Here is a 16,522-nt window from a genome sequence, read left to right on the forward strand (position 1 = left end):
ATGGGGCATAACGAGGCCAGATATGCAACTGAGTGTCTTTGGTATCCCAGTGGTGTGATTATCTCTTGGTAACTACATCCCTGGCATACTCTTGTGGGTTCAATAAACAATTGTTTATTTTGTTAAGAGAAAGGATAGATTCAGCAGTACTGATCAGTACTTCCAGATAAGACATACAGTTCACACAGATTATAAAACTACTTTGATGAAGGAAGAATGCTAATAAAACTAACAGGTAAATTAGTCTTGGTTAACCCACAATCCCAGAATGGAGGAGGGTGGTTAATTACAGCAAAAAGCCTAAAACATCTCCCAAAGTATTGATTCAAACAGAGAGACAGCAGCCTGCATACTAACAAACCTAAACAAATAAAATCAGCTCTTGTTTCACAGATCAGCATTGAACAGCAGTGCTGACACTCTTATAAACAGCTTCCATGGCCAAGTGGTGCAGCTGTTCTTACCTCACTGGAAATTAGGACCAGATGGGATTTATAGAACTCCTGACCTTCACCATCAGCTAAGAAAGTTCAGAGAGAGGTTTCAGGACATATAAACATTCAGCTTGGCATGCATATGTTTGCTTTAGTGTATTTCTCTTTTCTAAAACAGTAGGAAGTTTGAGGACACAATGAAACACAGAAGTGCACCTGTTTCTTCTTTTTTATTAATACTGTTACATTGGTTTACATCCTTGTGGTCATACTGTGAGTCAGTCTCAAGATCTGCTAGTTTTTCTTCATGCTTTATGACTTCAGCATCTGAAGTCAAATATTTCAATTTATTTTTGTTTCGTCTTAAGAAAGGCTTACCACAGCTGATGGCAGAAAAACCCCCAACACTGCCAGTATTCTTAGTGGCAGTATTTGTGTACATGTTCTCCCATGTTTTGATTGAGAGATATGCATGGAAAGGTGCGTGGGTGTTGGCAGTTTCTTGCTGACTTGATTTCTCTTATTTATCATACCCAGCTGGGGCTTTCCAGGAGCCAGGGTCCAAAGCATACAGTGTCATGACTCGATGCTGCAGTTTAGCATATGGTTCCAATCTGTTTTCAAATCTTTTCCTGCCTCATCCAGAGATACAGGCAGAAGCAGCATCCCCTCTGTGGGAGGAACATCTCTAATTTCCACATGCTGCTTGTTCCTGTGCTGTTGACAACTCCACCCTGCTTAACTGCAGAGGTTGTCTTAAGCTCTTTCTCCAGACTTTTTAGTGTTCACATACACAGATTTTGTAATCTTTCCAGCTGTATTAAAGATTTTTGGAACACGTGGTCACTACTGAAATACACTTTTGGTCCATCTCCTTGCAAGTTTTTTAATTCCTTGGTGTGCCTAATCTGTAATTTAGGGACATACTCTTTCAGAATGATCAGAAGCATGAAGACATAGAGTAATTGCCTCAAATTACATTGGAAATTTGAAACAAGGGAAGGACTTGAATGTAAATCTTGTCACTCACTGGATAAAGAATAAATGAGTCTTTCTTTATTATCTGTGTTGTATCATTTCCTTATGAGCTGCTGTAATACTCTGTCACTTGCTGCTATTAAATACAGTTAATTCATGTTGAGGAAATTGCAATAAATCTCCAGTTGTCATGTGTTCTTTATTACAGGAATCAAACATTTTGAGCCCAATACAGGATGGGACCAAAAAACCCCAGATAGACAGCATTAAAAGCAATAACTACAATATTGTTAAAGAGGTTAGTATATCTGCTAAGAAACTTGCTTGACATATCTGTTTGATTAGTAGATTTAGTAATTATTTTGAAAGAAAGTGTCTTTGGTTTTGTGTGATATGACTTGTTTCTTTTCTTGCTTGCATGCTTATTTATTTGTTTGTTTTGTTTCTTTGTTTGTTTTTTTTTTAATTTGTAGATTTTGATTCGACTCAGCAAACTCTGTGTTCAGAATAAAAAATGTCGGAATCAACAGCAGCGTTTACTGAAAAATATGGGTGCCCACTTGGTAGTCTTGGACCTTCTGCAGATCCCCTATGAAAAGGTTATTTTCCTAATTTTAGTGGTAGAAAACATGAACTCAAGGAAGGGAAAGGCCTTGGTAGACCCAAGAATCAATGGAAATATTTTTTAATTGTCAGCTGTAGTGCAAACATAAAATGATGATGTCATTTTCTACCTTAAGAATAGTGAGTTTGGGCTCAGTTTAAATACACTGCTTTCACAGTTTCATTTAAAATTTAATATTTACTGCATTGGGTACCTGGATGTCACAGTGCTGTAATTCCTGTACCCATTCCTAAAGTAGGCAAACCTTGGGACCAAAAGCTTTCACAGATAAAATCTGAAATAACTTCTTTGTTTGTATGGTGGATGTCTCTAACCTAGTTCCACTTGCCATTTTTTTCACAAGATAAATTTGTTTGGTACTGATTTGGTGGAATGGAGCATACAAATAAATGAACTAGACAGGCTTTGAAAGAGCACATCTTTCTAGATCTTCTAGGAATCACCGAGAAGAGGTAAAACCTCTCCTGGGCTATGTTTTCCTGTGTGTTTTATTACAGACAGTTGGGTTCAGCTGTCATCAGGAAAATAGTGCTTGTCCATACAGGTGGTTTGTCAAATCATACTTAAGATACTACATGAGAGGAATATAAAATGGGGATGAAACTAGAGATATATTTGTGTAGGAGTATGTGTATGAACACATGCACGCATACATCTGTTTCTGTATGTAGCTATAGAAAAGCCAAACCTTTGCCAAAGCTTAAAACAAATGCAGGGAGACATTTTTGGTTTGTTTTGATTTTTTTTTAAAATCAAGCATCTTAGCACTTTTTTAAAATAGGAAATTATAACCACACATGAAGAACTCTTACTTTGATTTTATGCTCATATCTGTGATTGACCCTATGGTCAAGTTGATTCAGAGTAGGGTACAGCTGCTAATAGACTCTGAAGGAAACTACATCAGTTACTTTTGCCAGAGGGAGAATTCCTGCCCTATAAAGGCTCAGGAGAATTGTTTTATTCTTGACTGAATTGATGTTGTGTGGTTTTAACAAGTGTGTTTAGGTATAACCAGCTGATTTTGTTTGTCCTTTCTTCCTGCAGAGTGATGAAAAGATGAATGAAGTTATGAATCTAGCCCACACTTTTCTTCAGAATTTCTGTCGAGGAAATCCTCAGAACCAAGTTCTCCTCCACAAAAATCTCAACTTGTTCTTAACTCCAGGGGTAAGTATTTAATTTGAAATAGAATATGATAATTTGAATTAAATTTGGGGTTGCTGAAACATCCCAGTGCTAAATAAATAATTTCACTAAATTATGCTTCCCCTCCCCTCTTTAATTTCCCTTAGTGTTGCTTTTTATGTCATTAGCTTTAATGTTGCCATTTTAAAAGTGGAAAACAAAAACCAAGAAACCTTTGGGGTTTACTGGAAGGATCTATGAATATGTGTCACATCATTGTATTGAACTTGACTCTGATTCTTTTCATCCTGACTCACTGATGGACTGTAAAGTCAAGGTAGGAAATACTGTGACTGCTGTCATAAACCTTGTGTGACCACAGACTCAGACCCATACATTTTTGTTGATGATGCTCCCATTTGATTCAACTAACCACTAAAGTCTGACCTTCTATTAAATCGTTGTCTTTACAATACTTTATCACAATCCCTTTGTATATATTTCTGTGTGTGTTTACAGACATATTCAAATAGAACGCTCAATTTTGCTCAGTGAGCAAAACATGCTTTCATTAGGAGGAGTTGTGAGTATGAGGATTGCAGACCCTGGCCTGTGTTCATTAGGAACCACTTGTTCCATTATTTTATTTATGCTCTTTTGTGACATTAGTGAACAGCTCTGAGCTGACCACAGTGGGAGCAGGGCCCGAATTCCATCACATCCAATACTGACACTTAACTCGGGTGCCAAGCGTGAAGCCAGCTTGCACTTGTATTTCTGTTGTTTGAAGCTGATTTCCTGATCATCCACCCCAGTTACTGTGCTTTTGTGCACATTGTGGAGCAAACTTGATGTGGATTCCTATCAGATGACACTAAACAGACACGTGTACTTTAGGAGCATATCTGACCCTCAGGAGCCTTTAGTCCAAGGGACCGACCTAGAGCAAAAGCCGCACGAATGCACAAAGCCTGGGTGCTGTGTCCTCAGCAGAATCCCTTCTTGCTCCAGATCTGTTCCTCTTGTTCCGTGCTGCTCATGGACACACAGCCCTAGTTTCCCTCTGGAGTTAATGTGGAAAGAGACATACCCTTTGAGACAGACCATCAGGCTGCATATGCAGGGATGTGCCTGGTGGAAATGCCTCCTCTGTGAGCCCCAGAGAGAGCCAGAGCAGCACATCATCTCGTTTGGTGGCCTCATTGCAAAGTTTGATGGTGAGGGGGGCCAGTGTGGTCTCAGGTGTCTCAGATTCCAAAGCCCCTACAAAGCCTCTAGCAGTGTAGCATGTATGTGTGTTCACCTTCCACATGGACACAGGTGTGGTTTATGTCCACTTTAGGACTGTTTGTACTCATAAGGAAGTATGGAGAAATCCCCTCAAAACTGGAACCTGGACCCTGAGATCATTGAAAAGGATTTCTCCAGTTTCTCTTTACCAGTGAGCCTTCCTCTAGTTGAGAATCCCGTGCCTCTCTCAATGTCAAAGCAGATCTGCTGTGCTCATGAGGCTGTTTTTGATATGTTCAGCTCCTGGAAGCTGAGACCATGAGGCACATCTTCATGAATAATTACCTCCTGTGCAACGAGATCAGTGAGAGGGTGGTGCAGCACTTTGTGCACTGCATCGAGACCCATGGCCGGCATGTGGAGTACCTGCGATTCTTGCAGACCATCGTGAAAGCAGATGGCAAATACGTGAAAAAGTGCCAGGACATGGTAATGACAGAGGTAAGCAAAGGCTTCACATGTTAATCACTTGAGTATTTTGAGGCTGTTTTTCCTGCTCTTGATACCAATGAGATATAATGGCATCCTCACTTTAGAATTTTAAGCGGCGTCACAAATAATGAATATTTTAGCAGACATTTTGGGGAGTTTGATCTAATTTTGTAAGGCCATCTGTATAACTACTAGAAAGAAAACATGAGTGTTAGCATGGTGATACAGAGATATCTATTTGTAGATGATTTAGCATGGAAATCTCAGAGTTACATAAACCTTCATTTTCCTGTAATGTAATTTAGGATTGCTTTTATCCACTCTTGTGGCATGGGTTTGCCATTCAGGAGGTTCTTACCTCTATGGATTTGTCTAAATAGTGTTGAAGACCTTTTTATTGGCGTGTAGCAATTTTAAATCATAATTTCTGCCTTTTTTTTTTTTTTTTTTTTTTTTTATTTTATTTTTAATTTCAGAACATTTCCATGAGGGTCAGTAGAACTGCTCTAGCTTTAACTAGATGGATTCAGAGTCTGACCCAGTAAATTCAGCCGAGTGGTTTGTGAAAAAATCTTTATGCCAATAAATTTCCTAAGAAAATACTTAATTGACTTTCTCTGCATTTAGGATTTGATATATTGTGAGCATGATAAATGAAGTCTTCATCCTTGCAGACACTTGTGCATTTAACTGTAATTATGTTAACAGTTCCTTGAGATTAGTAAGTTGGTAAAGTTGAATATGGTGAAAAGTCATGGTAGGATTAGAGTCCAAGGAACATTTTTACTTGCTTTACAAAGTGGGTTTTTTTCTTTTTTTTTTTTTTTTTTTGGCTTGGTTTGGTGTTTTTAAGAGATGTCTTCACAAAGAAATCAGAGATAAGCTTTATTTTTCTGTGGTTTGAACAAAACAAAATTCCATGGTGAAATTTTATTTCACAGCAACAAGACGAAAAACTTCTAATTAAGAAAATAAAGCTCCTGCCTACATGGATAACCTTTAATGAAATTCACTCCAACCTTTTCAACTTGACTGAAGTATTTTAACATGCAATATCAATTACAAGTCTTTGATTTATGTAATTCAAGCATTTCTTGTGCATTTGTGGTTTTAGATTTTTCTGCTTCCACCAAAGGCTCTTCTACAGGATTTTTTTAATCATCAAACAAAATTTTCAGATTTTTCTCAGTTTCAATATATTTTGCTACTGATCTATAGGAGCACAAAGATAAAATGTCATATTACATTTTCAAGCTGACTCCATGATGAAAGTAGAAATGAACTTGGATATGGCATTCACATCATAAGTCCTGCAGGAATTTCCTGGGGGGAGGGAGCAACCCTGTTTTGATGAAATAGGGTAAGATAATGATCTGTTTTTCAAAAAGTAGGAATTGACAGGTAAGTAATTATGATTTCTTAGAAAAGAATGCTAATTGCGAAACTTGAATTGTACTTGAAAGGCAATCCACTCTAAAGGAAACAAATGGTTGGAACTTGCCATAGAGTTTTGACAGTTTCTCTGTAGACAACTGAGATGTACTTTGTGACTTTTAAACAAGTGCTGTAGCTTTTCCTGTGCCTCCAGATGGGGCACATAAACAATTTACCACAAGACAAGATAGAGTATGACTGTACAGCTTGCCTCAGCTCCTCCTGCATTTTCTTTCACCCACAGGAAGTATATTGTAGTTTGTTCCTGTTTACTGGGAGGGAGGGATAATCCTCATATTTATATATTCTAGAAAGTGCATGTAGATGAAGAAGCACCACGGCAAGAGAGCACTCTCATAAAATCCATTGGACATCCCCAGTTTGGTTGATTCCCTTGTTCTCATCTCCTTGGTCTCCATGTCTGAAATTATGTTTATCGACCTGAGAGATTCCTTAGGGTGCTTTTTCTCATTGCAAGCAGGCTTTGAGGTTCCTGGGAGAACCCTGCCTGTCAGTGCAAGCATTATTACAGAAGGGAAAGCAGAATTTACTTTCAATGTGGCAGCAGAGTTTTCTATTACCTGTAGTATTCTGGAGTAATATTCAGAGTATCAACAGCTGCTCCAACACTGGACAGCCTTTATTATATTACCATAGAATTATAAAGTTGCTGAAAATATACTTCAGTGGCAGAAAATGCTGCTGGGTTGTTTTGTTCTAAGCTCTCATCCCTTTAAATTTTATTTTTTTTCTGTACTGTGGGTTGTCCAGAAAATGTCTGAAAAGTCCTGGGTATAGAAATACTGTAGAAACCCAAAGATAAATGAGAAATAGGAATTGCAGGAAAGACTGAATTCACAACTCACTCCAGCCAAATGTCAAAGTAAAATTAAGCAAGAAAAAGGGAAAGCACAAACAGAAAAGCTGTGAATTCAAAATCTGAAGTGTTGAAACCCTGGAAAGTGTAATGAAATGTTTTCTTGACTTTTCATTCTGGGAGACTAATTTTAATTCCTGTTCTTGCTGCTTCCCCATTTCTCAGCAGCTTCAGCAACCTTTATGACTACCCTTAAATTGAATAAGCTGGGATTTCATGTCACATATGGACTGGAATAGGTCAAGTGCCTAATTCACAAAAGAAGTGTGACTTTTGAGCTGCCAGGGTGTGTTCTGTACTAGGAGGGGTTTGTGGGAGCTTATTTCACTCACATTGTGAGTGGATTGTGCTCCAAAGGACAGTGATGGAGAGAGGATTCCAAACAGGGTTAGAGCAAAGCTCTTCAGTGAGATGTGCTGAGATGGGGCTGCCGGTATCCAGCACCGCTCTGGATCCTCTTGAGATGAGCAGAGCACTTGTAGCGGAATCAAACATTTATCACACACACCACTTTTCTGTTAAATGAAAGAGCTGACATGACACTGACAAAGTCATGACCCACCTGCCAAATTTGCACAGGGTAGGAAGAATCTCCTATTGTTTCCAATACTTAGCACGGATGAGGAAAAGCTGGGTTCAGTTCTGGGTGAGCCACAGGCTTTTTGTGTGAGGCAGCATGGAAGATTTAATCTCACTGCACCTCAAGTGCCTACCTATGAAACAGGGATAATAATGCATGCTGGCCTCCCAGCAGGAGGTGAGGATAATTAATGAACTTCACACAAACATTGAGATGCTAGGAATAATAAGGATGGCATGCTGTCTTAGGTAAAGACAGAGCTACACAGAAATGAAACCTCAAATTCACCTTGCATCAGTGTGAGTTATTCCAGTTTTGCACTTATGTTGATAAGAGCAGAAGTTTGCCTTGGATATTGTTTTGACATATGCATTACAAACCGCATCAGACTAGATTTTGTTTAGTTGTTTGGGTTTTAGCCAGAGAATCTTCGCATACTTAGAGATAAAATATGAAATTAAGAAAATCATAGACCCATTTAGGTTGGAAAAGACCTTCAAAATCATTGAGTCTAGAAAGATTTCAGCTCAGGGCTCTCAGAACCTTGTGATCTCTTTCTCAGCTGATAAATGGTGGTGAAGACGTGTTGATATTCTACAACGACAGAGCATCCTTCCCAGTGCTACTGCAGATGATGTGCTCAGAGCGCGACCGAGCTGATGAGAGCGGGCCCCTGGCATATCACATCACTCTGGTGGAGCTGCTGGCCGCCTGCACAGAGGGCAAGAATGTGTACACAGAGATCAAGTGCAATTCACTGCTGCCCCTGGATGATATTGTGAGGGTAGTGACCCATGATGACTGCATTCCTGAGGTAGGAGGAAGCAGACTTTGCATTTTTAGAAACACAGCCAATATCTTGTTGTTTATAAGGTAGTGACAAGCTGAATATTTGCACAGGAAATGGGCTGGAAATGGGTGGTGCTTCTTAAGGTGAATAAGTGAGAAAGGATAGACAGTATTTATACCACAAAAAATTCCTTGTCCTTAATGCTTTGTTTGTCACCTTTTCAGACACCTTGTTTTGTTTTGGGTTTGTCCGGCCACTGTCAGAGTTTAATGGTTTCATAACTTCTGTCTGAAGCTGTGAAGACCCAGCTGAGTGTTGGGTTAAGCCAATGTTTTGCTACTGCCTGAATTTCTTGGAAATGATGGATAAAATTCTGTCCATGCTCATTTAAGTCTCATTTTATTAAACAATGCAAATGTTTTTATTCACTACATATGAAGGCACAATTCTGCATGTGTCACGCTGAAGCAGGACTGTGATACTACCTGGTGGAAAAATGGGTCTCGAAACAACAGAACTGGGGCCTGCAGGAGTTAAAACTCTCTCTGTGCCATGAAAATTGCCCTTGTGATCAAATGATCCTATTACTAAAAAGATATATGTTTGCTTTGCCCAAAAGTTAACTTAACATTAATTTCAACAGATGGTAATTAGAAAAAAAATGCCAAACAGAAGAAACCTAAAGGTCTGATCTTAGTTTTCTCTTCACTGCATTAAACATACACAACTAACTCATCTTCCTTGACCGTGACAAGAAATTTTCAGTGCATTACATATGTTTATATTTAATCTATACATTTTGGGCACTGGATGACCATTTTATGCTGTGCACATGCAGACTTGTCATGCCAGAGAGGAGTGCAACTGAAGACCTCCTCCTATGCCTTGTGCTGCCACTGCTGCAGTCCCAGTGTGCCGCAACCTTTCTCTGCATTTAGATCCCAAATGCAAGTGCTGCATTAGGATTGTGGAAATACAGCGACTTCAGTCCCAGCTCTGCAAAAGACTTTTTATTTTATATTTGGCAAGCCTGTCACAAGGCTTCAACCTACTGCAGTCAACTGGCAAGTGCAGGCGTATCCTGTATCTTGACAGCTTCTGGCTTTGGAGCCAGGCCTTGCTGGTCTTAATATCAGTTAAATACCAGAATCATTACTGGTTTGTTTTGTGGGGGTTTTGTCATTAGAATAAGGATGTTTGCAAAACCCTTTCATTTTTCTTCCTGTGGTCTTTCAGTAAGCACATTAAGGCATGTGTTGCTCTGCTTCTCCCTAAATCTTCAGAACCAAACATATGCATTATTATGGTTATGAATGCTTGTTAGTACTGGAAGGTTCATCTTTATTGTTCAGTATTTTTGCAGATAGAAAACATTATGTTAATTGTTTTTACTGTTCCATTTCATAGTGGTTGTGTTCTCTCTGTTCCTGCAGGTGAAAATTGCCTATGTTAATTTTGTTAACCACTGTTATGTGGACACTGAAGTGGAAATGAAGGAAATCTATGCCAGTAACCATATCTGGAAACTTTTTGAGAACTTCCTTGTTGATATGGCGAGGGTAAGCTTCACCAGGTGTTAAATATTACAGACCGGTCGGTCATGGGTGACAACTGAACTGGCAGTAATGTTTTTTTTATGAACTTCTTTTATTTTGTTATCTATTCTATTCAAAGTTGATAATAGGATAAGTGTGGTTAGTTGGTTTGTTTATTTAACAAACAGTCATTTCTATGATCTTTATCATCATTTAACCTGCTAATTACTAGCAGCCTTCTCTTTCTAAAAGGGCATCTTGGAACCACTGCCTTTCTCTTTTCTTACAGAGAAATAAATTAGGTGTGTTTACATGGTTGAAAGCCTACGTACATCTTTTGGGAATGTGTGTTACATATCGTTATGGTGGTGACTAAAAAAACCCACATCTGTAATCTCTTCTTCTGTTGTTATAGTGAGAATCAGGGATCAAGATCTTCTCTGGCTCGTGTTCCTTCTTTAGCCTCTATTTTTGTCTTGTATTCTCCTGTCACTGCATTCTCATTGCTCATGTGAAAGGCAGGTGTAGAGCTGTGGTCCCTCAGAATACGAATTCAAATATAAATTACAGCTGCAAGGTGACAGGGCACAGTCAGTACCATAGGCAGTACCAGTACTGCCATTCCTAAATCCTCAGTGAGCCTCATGGTGTCAGTACTTGTTGAATTAAATTTTAAGGTACAAGATGAATTAAGCTTCCTTTCCCAGGGATTTTGAAGGCAGAAAACAAGAGCAATCTTATGACTTCCACAGGGATTAAATACAATAGTAGAGCCATGAGGGGAAGCTAGTGTGATGTAATAATTATAGCCTGCACTACACATCCTTTTCTAGGAGGTTAATGCTTCTTGTAATTATAAATAATTGCAATATTAATGACAAACAATGGTGTTGCTCTTTCTACTCGAGAAGTAGAACCATGGGGTTTTAGGTTTTTCCAGTCCATGGTCCATTACATTTTATAATACTTAAGTTCTCACTTTTTGCATTCTTCATTTCATGGAAATGAAGAAAAAAAGGTAAAGAATCTCAGTTTGGTCCTGCAGCAGACATTGATCCCAAAGTAATAGTGTGCCACAAAATAATTGCTGTGAGACCTACTGGGAGAAAATATCATGAATTTTGTCTAAAAGAAGATGGAATAAACAGACTTGTGCTGTACAATAGGCACTGGGACCTGTTCATTTCTCTGTGAAACAGAAACCTTAAACATGGCTGGATTTTTTCCTCCGTGTTTTTTTTTCTGTGTTGTTTTGTTTTGTTTTGTTTTTTAACCTTTTTATTTTTCCCTGGGAGCAGGTTAAGGCAGTGATGTTTGTGCTCTCTTTTTTTTGGTGGTAGCCATTTTCAGCAGTAATTAGTCCTGTACAAACTCTATTTTCTTGCTGTTTTGTCTCTGTGGTTGTGTTCCACAGTGAAAGCTCTCCTGGACAAAACAACCTGGGTTGAAAACTAAAATGAGAAACATCCTTGGAGGAGCGTTCTGACTTTTAACCTTACTGGTTTTACATCAAGAAGCATTTCCTTCTATTTAGTTCCCTTTCTGGGCTGCTCTTTCCTGACGTTCCTGACCCTGACCTTCCATACAGACTATCCCTCCTCCCTAGCCCTTGAACGTGGCCAATTTTCGGTGCCCCTGGGCTAGAAGCAGACAAGTAGAAAGAGGGCTCTGTCCAGGTTTCCTCTCATGAGCCTGGAGACAAACTGCACTGGGCTAAATGCTGGGGGCTTGTCCTGATGCTGGTGGCCAGTGAGCTTGTTTTCACACACCCTTCTCCTAAGAGAAATTAGACCCCAGGTCTTCAGAGGTGAAGAGGGAAAATGCTGCATTTTGTATGCGGGTGCTTTTGGCAAAATGCAGGTTTATTCTGCTCTCCTGCAAGCGTGTCAGAAGTGCTCTGGCCTGTCCTGCTCTCCAGCCATGGATAGTTGTATTTTCCAGGTTATGGAGTGTATTTGTTCAGATTTGGTGCTCTGGGGCCCTGACAGAGCCCATGTGTTATAAATACATCAGCGTTCTGTAGCTATCAGGACAGCTAGAATGCTGTCAGCCTCATGAAAGATGTTACAATAGCTTTCAAAGCATTTAGAAAAAGAGTCCTTTGATCCTCTGTGTTCCAGTGAGCTAAAAGAGATGCTTTTGCATGGGGGAAGGGGAAATGCTTTTCTTTTAGCTGCTACAAATGCCTGTCAGTGGGTGAGTTTGTGAGCTTTGAGCCTGTTATCAGAGAGCACCAAGGTGAAAGACGGAGGGTGTTATCCCCAGGTTGGATTCCTTCTGTTTTAGATATAGATTAAAAAAAAAAAAAAAGTAACTGATTTTTTTTATCTGTTTCTGGATTGAGGAAGGAAATATTTAGTCCCCAGTTGTCATTTTCCTTTCAATGTGATACATTGCAAAGCAGGCATGAGGCGGATCTGTGTATAAACTGGGTGTGCCAAAAGCTGTCCTGCTTTCAAAGATACCCTGTTTCTACAGCTTCTGCCAACCTACTTTCTGCTGGGTGTGACTTACAGCCTTGTGCTGAGCAAACTGGGTGCTGCTCAAGGAATGGTTTCCCTTCCCTGTGTGTGGCCAGCCTGTGTGTAAATCAGCAGCTGTAGTCTGAGCAGGATTAAAGACAAGAGCCAGGGATCTGACAGCTGTAAAGTCATCCTGGCTTTCTCAGCAGAATTTTTGAAGTATTATTCATGTGAGTTTTAGTCCCAAAGCCTCTTAAAGGGTTTTTAAACACTGCTTTCTCAGTCCTCATCTCCATTTCATGCATTTCAGGTTTGTTGTTTTTTTTTCCATGGAGGAAGATCTTTCAGTCCCCAAAGGGCAGAAGGATAAGAACTAATGAAAGGATTTCCAAATTCCTTTTTGCTGGGAATTTTTCAGACCAGTGTTGGAGCAGAGTGGCATTCCCACATATGGCTCTGCTTTTCAGGCAGCTGAAGGGGGAAGCTTAAAAGTGTTCTGGAATTTAGTTTTGGTGATTTCTGCATTCACTGTGCTAGCACTGCACAGCTCCCTGTTTTCCTATTGGGATTGCAAGTGCTGAGCTCACAGCTACTGATTCCAGCCAAAAGTGGTATGCAGATTAATTAAAAGCAAAAGAACTTCCAGAGATTTTAGTTCCATGATCTCTAAATAAAAAAAAAAAAAAAAAAAAAAATTAGCAAGTTTTGATTATTAACTGAATAATTTACCTTCGTGAGGACTGGAGGTGGTGATGGTGTCACACTTTTCCCAAAACACACAGGCTGATGAGCTTGCTGTTTCATTTTAGCCACTGCTGCTTCTCTGACCAAAATCTTTCCTGGGGTGATAAAAAATGCACTCTGTGGAGGTGTGACTGATTTATCTGACACATTTTAGATAAGCAGACAAGCAAACTCCTCAAGATGCCTCATTTGTCTAGGTCTGAAATCATCTTTGGTTTTTCCTCTGCTTACTACATGACAATGCTTGTGTGCTAGATGCAAGGTGCTTCTGTGTTCCCCTGAGCTCCATCATACCCTGAACACAGGTGCTTTTGGATGTCATGTCAGTAAACTTCCTTAAAACATTCCTGGTGAAATTGCTGTCTTGTAGTGACAGTGGCAGTGTGTAATTAGAGAGAATCTTTGCCCTGTGTGAGATTCAGGTGCTGTGGATTATCTCTCTGCTTCTGTCACACCTTTTCCCTGTGACCTTTCTCTGGACTCCCCACCCCTGAAGAGAGGTAATGGTAAGTGTGTGCCATTCAGGTTTGGGATTATGTGTTAATGCACAGATGGCAATGAAAACCCCTGGAGTTTTTGTCTGCTTTTGCATAGATTCCCTAGAACATTGCAGTTATCTCTCACTTGTTTAGATGAAAAAGATAACAACTCTGCCTTCATTTCTTGTTAAACATGACCACAACTGCTTATTTAAAGGCTGTTGAAGAGGTAGTATGACCACAGTCTGTACTCCTTATTTGTCTTTGATTGCCTATTTGTCTTGCCTTTCTCACTGTTTTTGGCTCTCTAAGACTCTTTTCAGTACTGTGTACACTGACACATGCAAATTCAACGTGACTGTATAGATGTTCAAAAGTGTTGAAGAGAAATAAAGGAAATACTGAAGGATGTAATCCACACCAGTAATTTTTCCCTTTCTTTAAGTGTGACATCTTTACGCAGCAACAAACTTTAAGTGTTGTACCAAAGGGAGTCTTCAGGAACCTTTTGTACAAATCTTCCCACTTCCTCCCACCATTTAATCATCCTTCTGTGCTCCAGAGTTGTCCTGGTATCATCCATTCCCTTCTATCATTGTTTTAGCTTGGCTTCTGTATTTTCCCCGTGTGGCTTCCCAAAGAAATGCTGCCTTACTTCCAGTACCGTCCTAAAGCCTGTTGGCATTGAGTGTGCTGTTTCCCCTTTTTTCACTCCTTTTAAACGTTTTTCCTGCAAATGAGCTCCACCTTTGCCACCCAGTTGTGGTGATTAATCGTTGAGAGAAGCTAAATGTTGTATCAAATCTTTCTAACCTCAGTTGTTTATCACTCACCTGTCTCTGAAGCATCTTCTAACCAGCCCTGCAATGGGAAGAAAGGTCCATTTTCTTCTTGAAACTGTCTAAATGTGTAAGTGGCATGCAGTGTGCTGATTTAGGGGGATCTTTTCTTCATGGTGTGGGAAAGAAGAAGCAGGCAGCCAGAAAGAACTAGTTTAGAAGAGAAGGGTGGACCTCCAATAAGAAAGGTAACAATTATAACAAATCCAGCTTCAACTCTAACATAGTGCTCTCTGATAGATACTATATAAAAATATTTTGGTTTTACTTTAAGAAAAAATATCAGATGTGTTGTAATAAACACAAAATAATGAAGCTTGCTTACTGGGGAGAACTAAATCTCATTGTTTCCTTCTCCTTCCCTGCAGGTTTGTAACACAACCACGGATCGTAAGCATGCAGACACGTCTCTGGAGAAATATGTCACTGAGCCTGTGATGAGCATTGTGAGTGGCTTCTTCAATTCACCATTTTCAGATAACAGCACCAGCCTCCAGGTAAGAGGAGACACAGGAAAATAAGTTATTCAGGAGAATGCAGGACTTCAAATAAGTCATTACAGAGATATCTTCTGCTACCTGCGTAGGAATGCTGTCTCTTTTCATCCTTCTTTAATTTCTCTGTCCCCTCTCATGCCACTGACTACCAGCTTAATCCCTCTTTAAAACACTTAATTCTTCATTTTAATCACTTACATCTCAAACCAGTAGACAGCTCAGTGTGGTCAAAGTTACTTCTGGCTCTTGTGAATTCATTGGAGGGGGTATCCTTGCAGAATAATCTTTGTGTGAGGGAGATGCTGTACCCTGTGACAGAATGTGTGAGGACGGGAAAATCTCCTCTGTCCTTCTAGTGTGTACTGTGTTTGCTTGATATCAGTGACAATCTGAGGACAAATTGCATGATTTGGCCTATTTAGAGGTGCAGCATTGATTTCTGCTCCTGCCAGACCTAAAGATCAAAGAGAATTTAATGGAGCCATGACTTGAGTCTACAAGCTAAAACCCCCTTGGTTTACGTTGTGTCAAACAGTAAGGCAGCTGTGAGGAGATCCTTAAGGGTAAAATTCCGCGTTTGTTTTTGTTTTTAGACACACCAGCCTGTTTTTATTCAGCTGCTGCAGTCTGCTTTTAGAATTTACAACTGTACCTGGCCAAACCCAACACAGAAAGCCTCAGTGGAGTCCTGTATCAAGACTTTGGCTGAAGTGGGTAGGTGCGAGGTTTTGCTTTGATTATTGCTCTTCATGTTTAAAGATCAGACTTGAAGTTTAATGGTTTTTAATTTGACTCTAGCATCCTGAAATTGTGTCAGTAATGATTTCAGAAATCCCACTTTCTAGGGCTAAATTCTTCCTTCATTTATAACTCTTTCCAACCTGCCTCGTCAAATAGGGCTGTTAGGGTGAAACTGGTAGGGCAGAGAGATGAGCTTCCTAAGTGAGTGATGATTGAACTTTTAGCCATCAATTTTAATTTGATGGTTGAAACTCTTGATGATTTTAATTTTTTATTATCAAGCAGGTTATGGTATTAAATCACAACATAAGCAAAGGCATCCTTGTTCAAATACATTTTTTTAAAGTTTCTTATCCTATATTAAAAAATACTTTCCACCAGAACATAGATAAGACTGGCAATAGTTCATTAAGTTAAATTTCTGTAAATATGATTTTAAAGTCTTCTGCTGTGACAGAATAAAGGATTATTCAATGTAGTTTTCAAAAGTCAGTGATGCTGGTTGTTTGTAGAATAAGATTTCAATGTGAATGAAAGCTGAGTAGAGGCAGAGATACATAGAAATTGGCTAAATTTCCATTGTTGATGCATTTATTAAAAAGTATTAATAAATAATGATAAATCAATATGAGAGGGTCCCAGAGCCATATGCATCAT

At 39.4% G+C, this 16,522-nt stretch overlaps 1 protein-coding gene across 1 annotated transcript in view; it reads left to right on the forward strand.

Moving 5' to 3' along the window:
- Nucleotides 1–16,522, forward strand: part of LOC131591576 (inositol 1,4,5-trisphosphate receptor type 2) — a 244,024-nt gene that overhangs the window by 101,162 nt on the left and 126,340 nt on the right. The window contains exons 27-34 of the mRNA XM_058862400.1: nt 1,621–1,710; nt 1,886–2,011; nt 3,085–3,207; nt 4,696–4,896; nt 8,341–8,592; nt 10,002–10,127; nt 14,996–15,124; nt 15,718–15,838. Coding sequence (XP_058718383.1) covers nt 1,621–1,710; nt 1,886–2,011; nt 3,085–3,207; nt 4,696–4,896; nt 8,341–8,592; nt 10,002–10,127; nt 14,996–15,124; nt 15,718–15,838 — 1,168 coding nt within the window. The remainder of the gene's footprint in view (nt 1–1,620; nt 1,711–1,885; nt 2,012–3,084; nt 3,208–4,695; nt 4,897–8,340; nt 8,593–10,001; nt 10,128–14,995; nt 15,125–15,717; nt 15,839–16,522) is intronic.

The sequence above is a fragment of the Poecile atricapillus genome, chromosome W (assembly GCF_030490865.1).
Source record: "Poecile atricapillus isolate bPoeAtr1 chromosome W, bPoeAtr1.hap1, whole genome shotgun sequence".
Taxonomy (NCBI): domain Eukaryota; kingdom Metazoa; phylum Chordata; class Aves; order Passeriformes; family Paridae; genus Poecile; species Poecile atricapillus.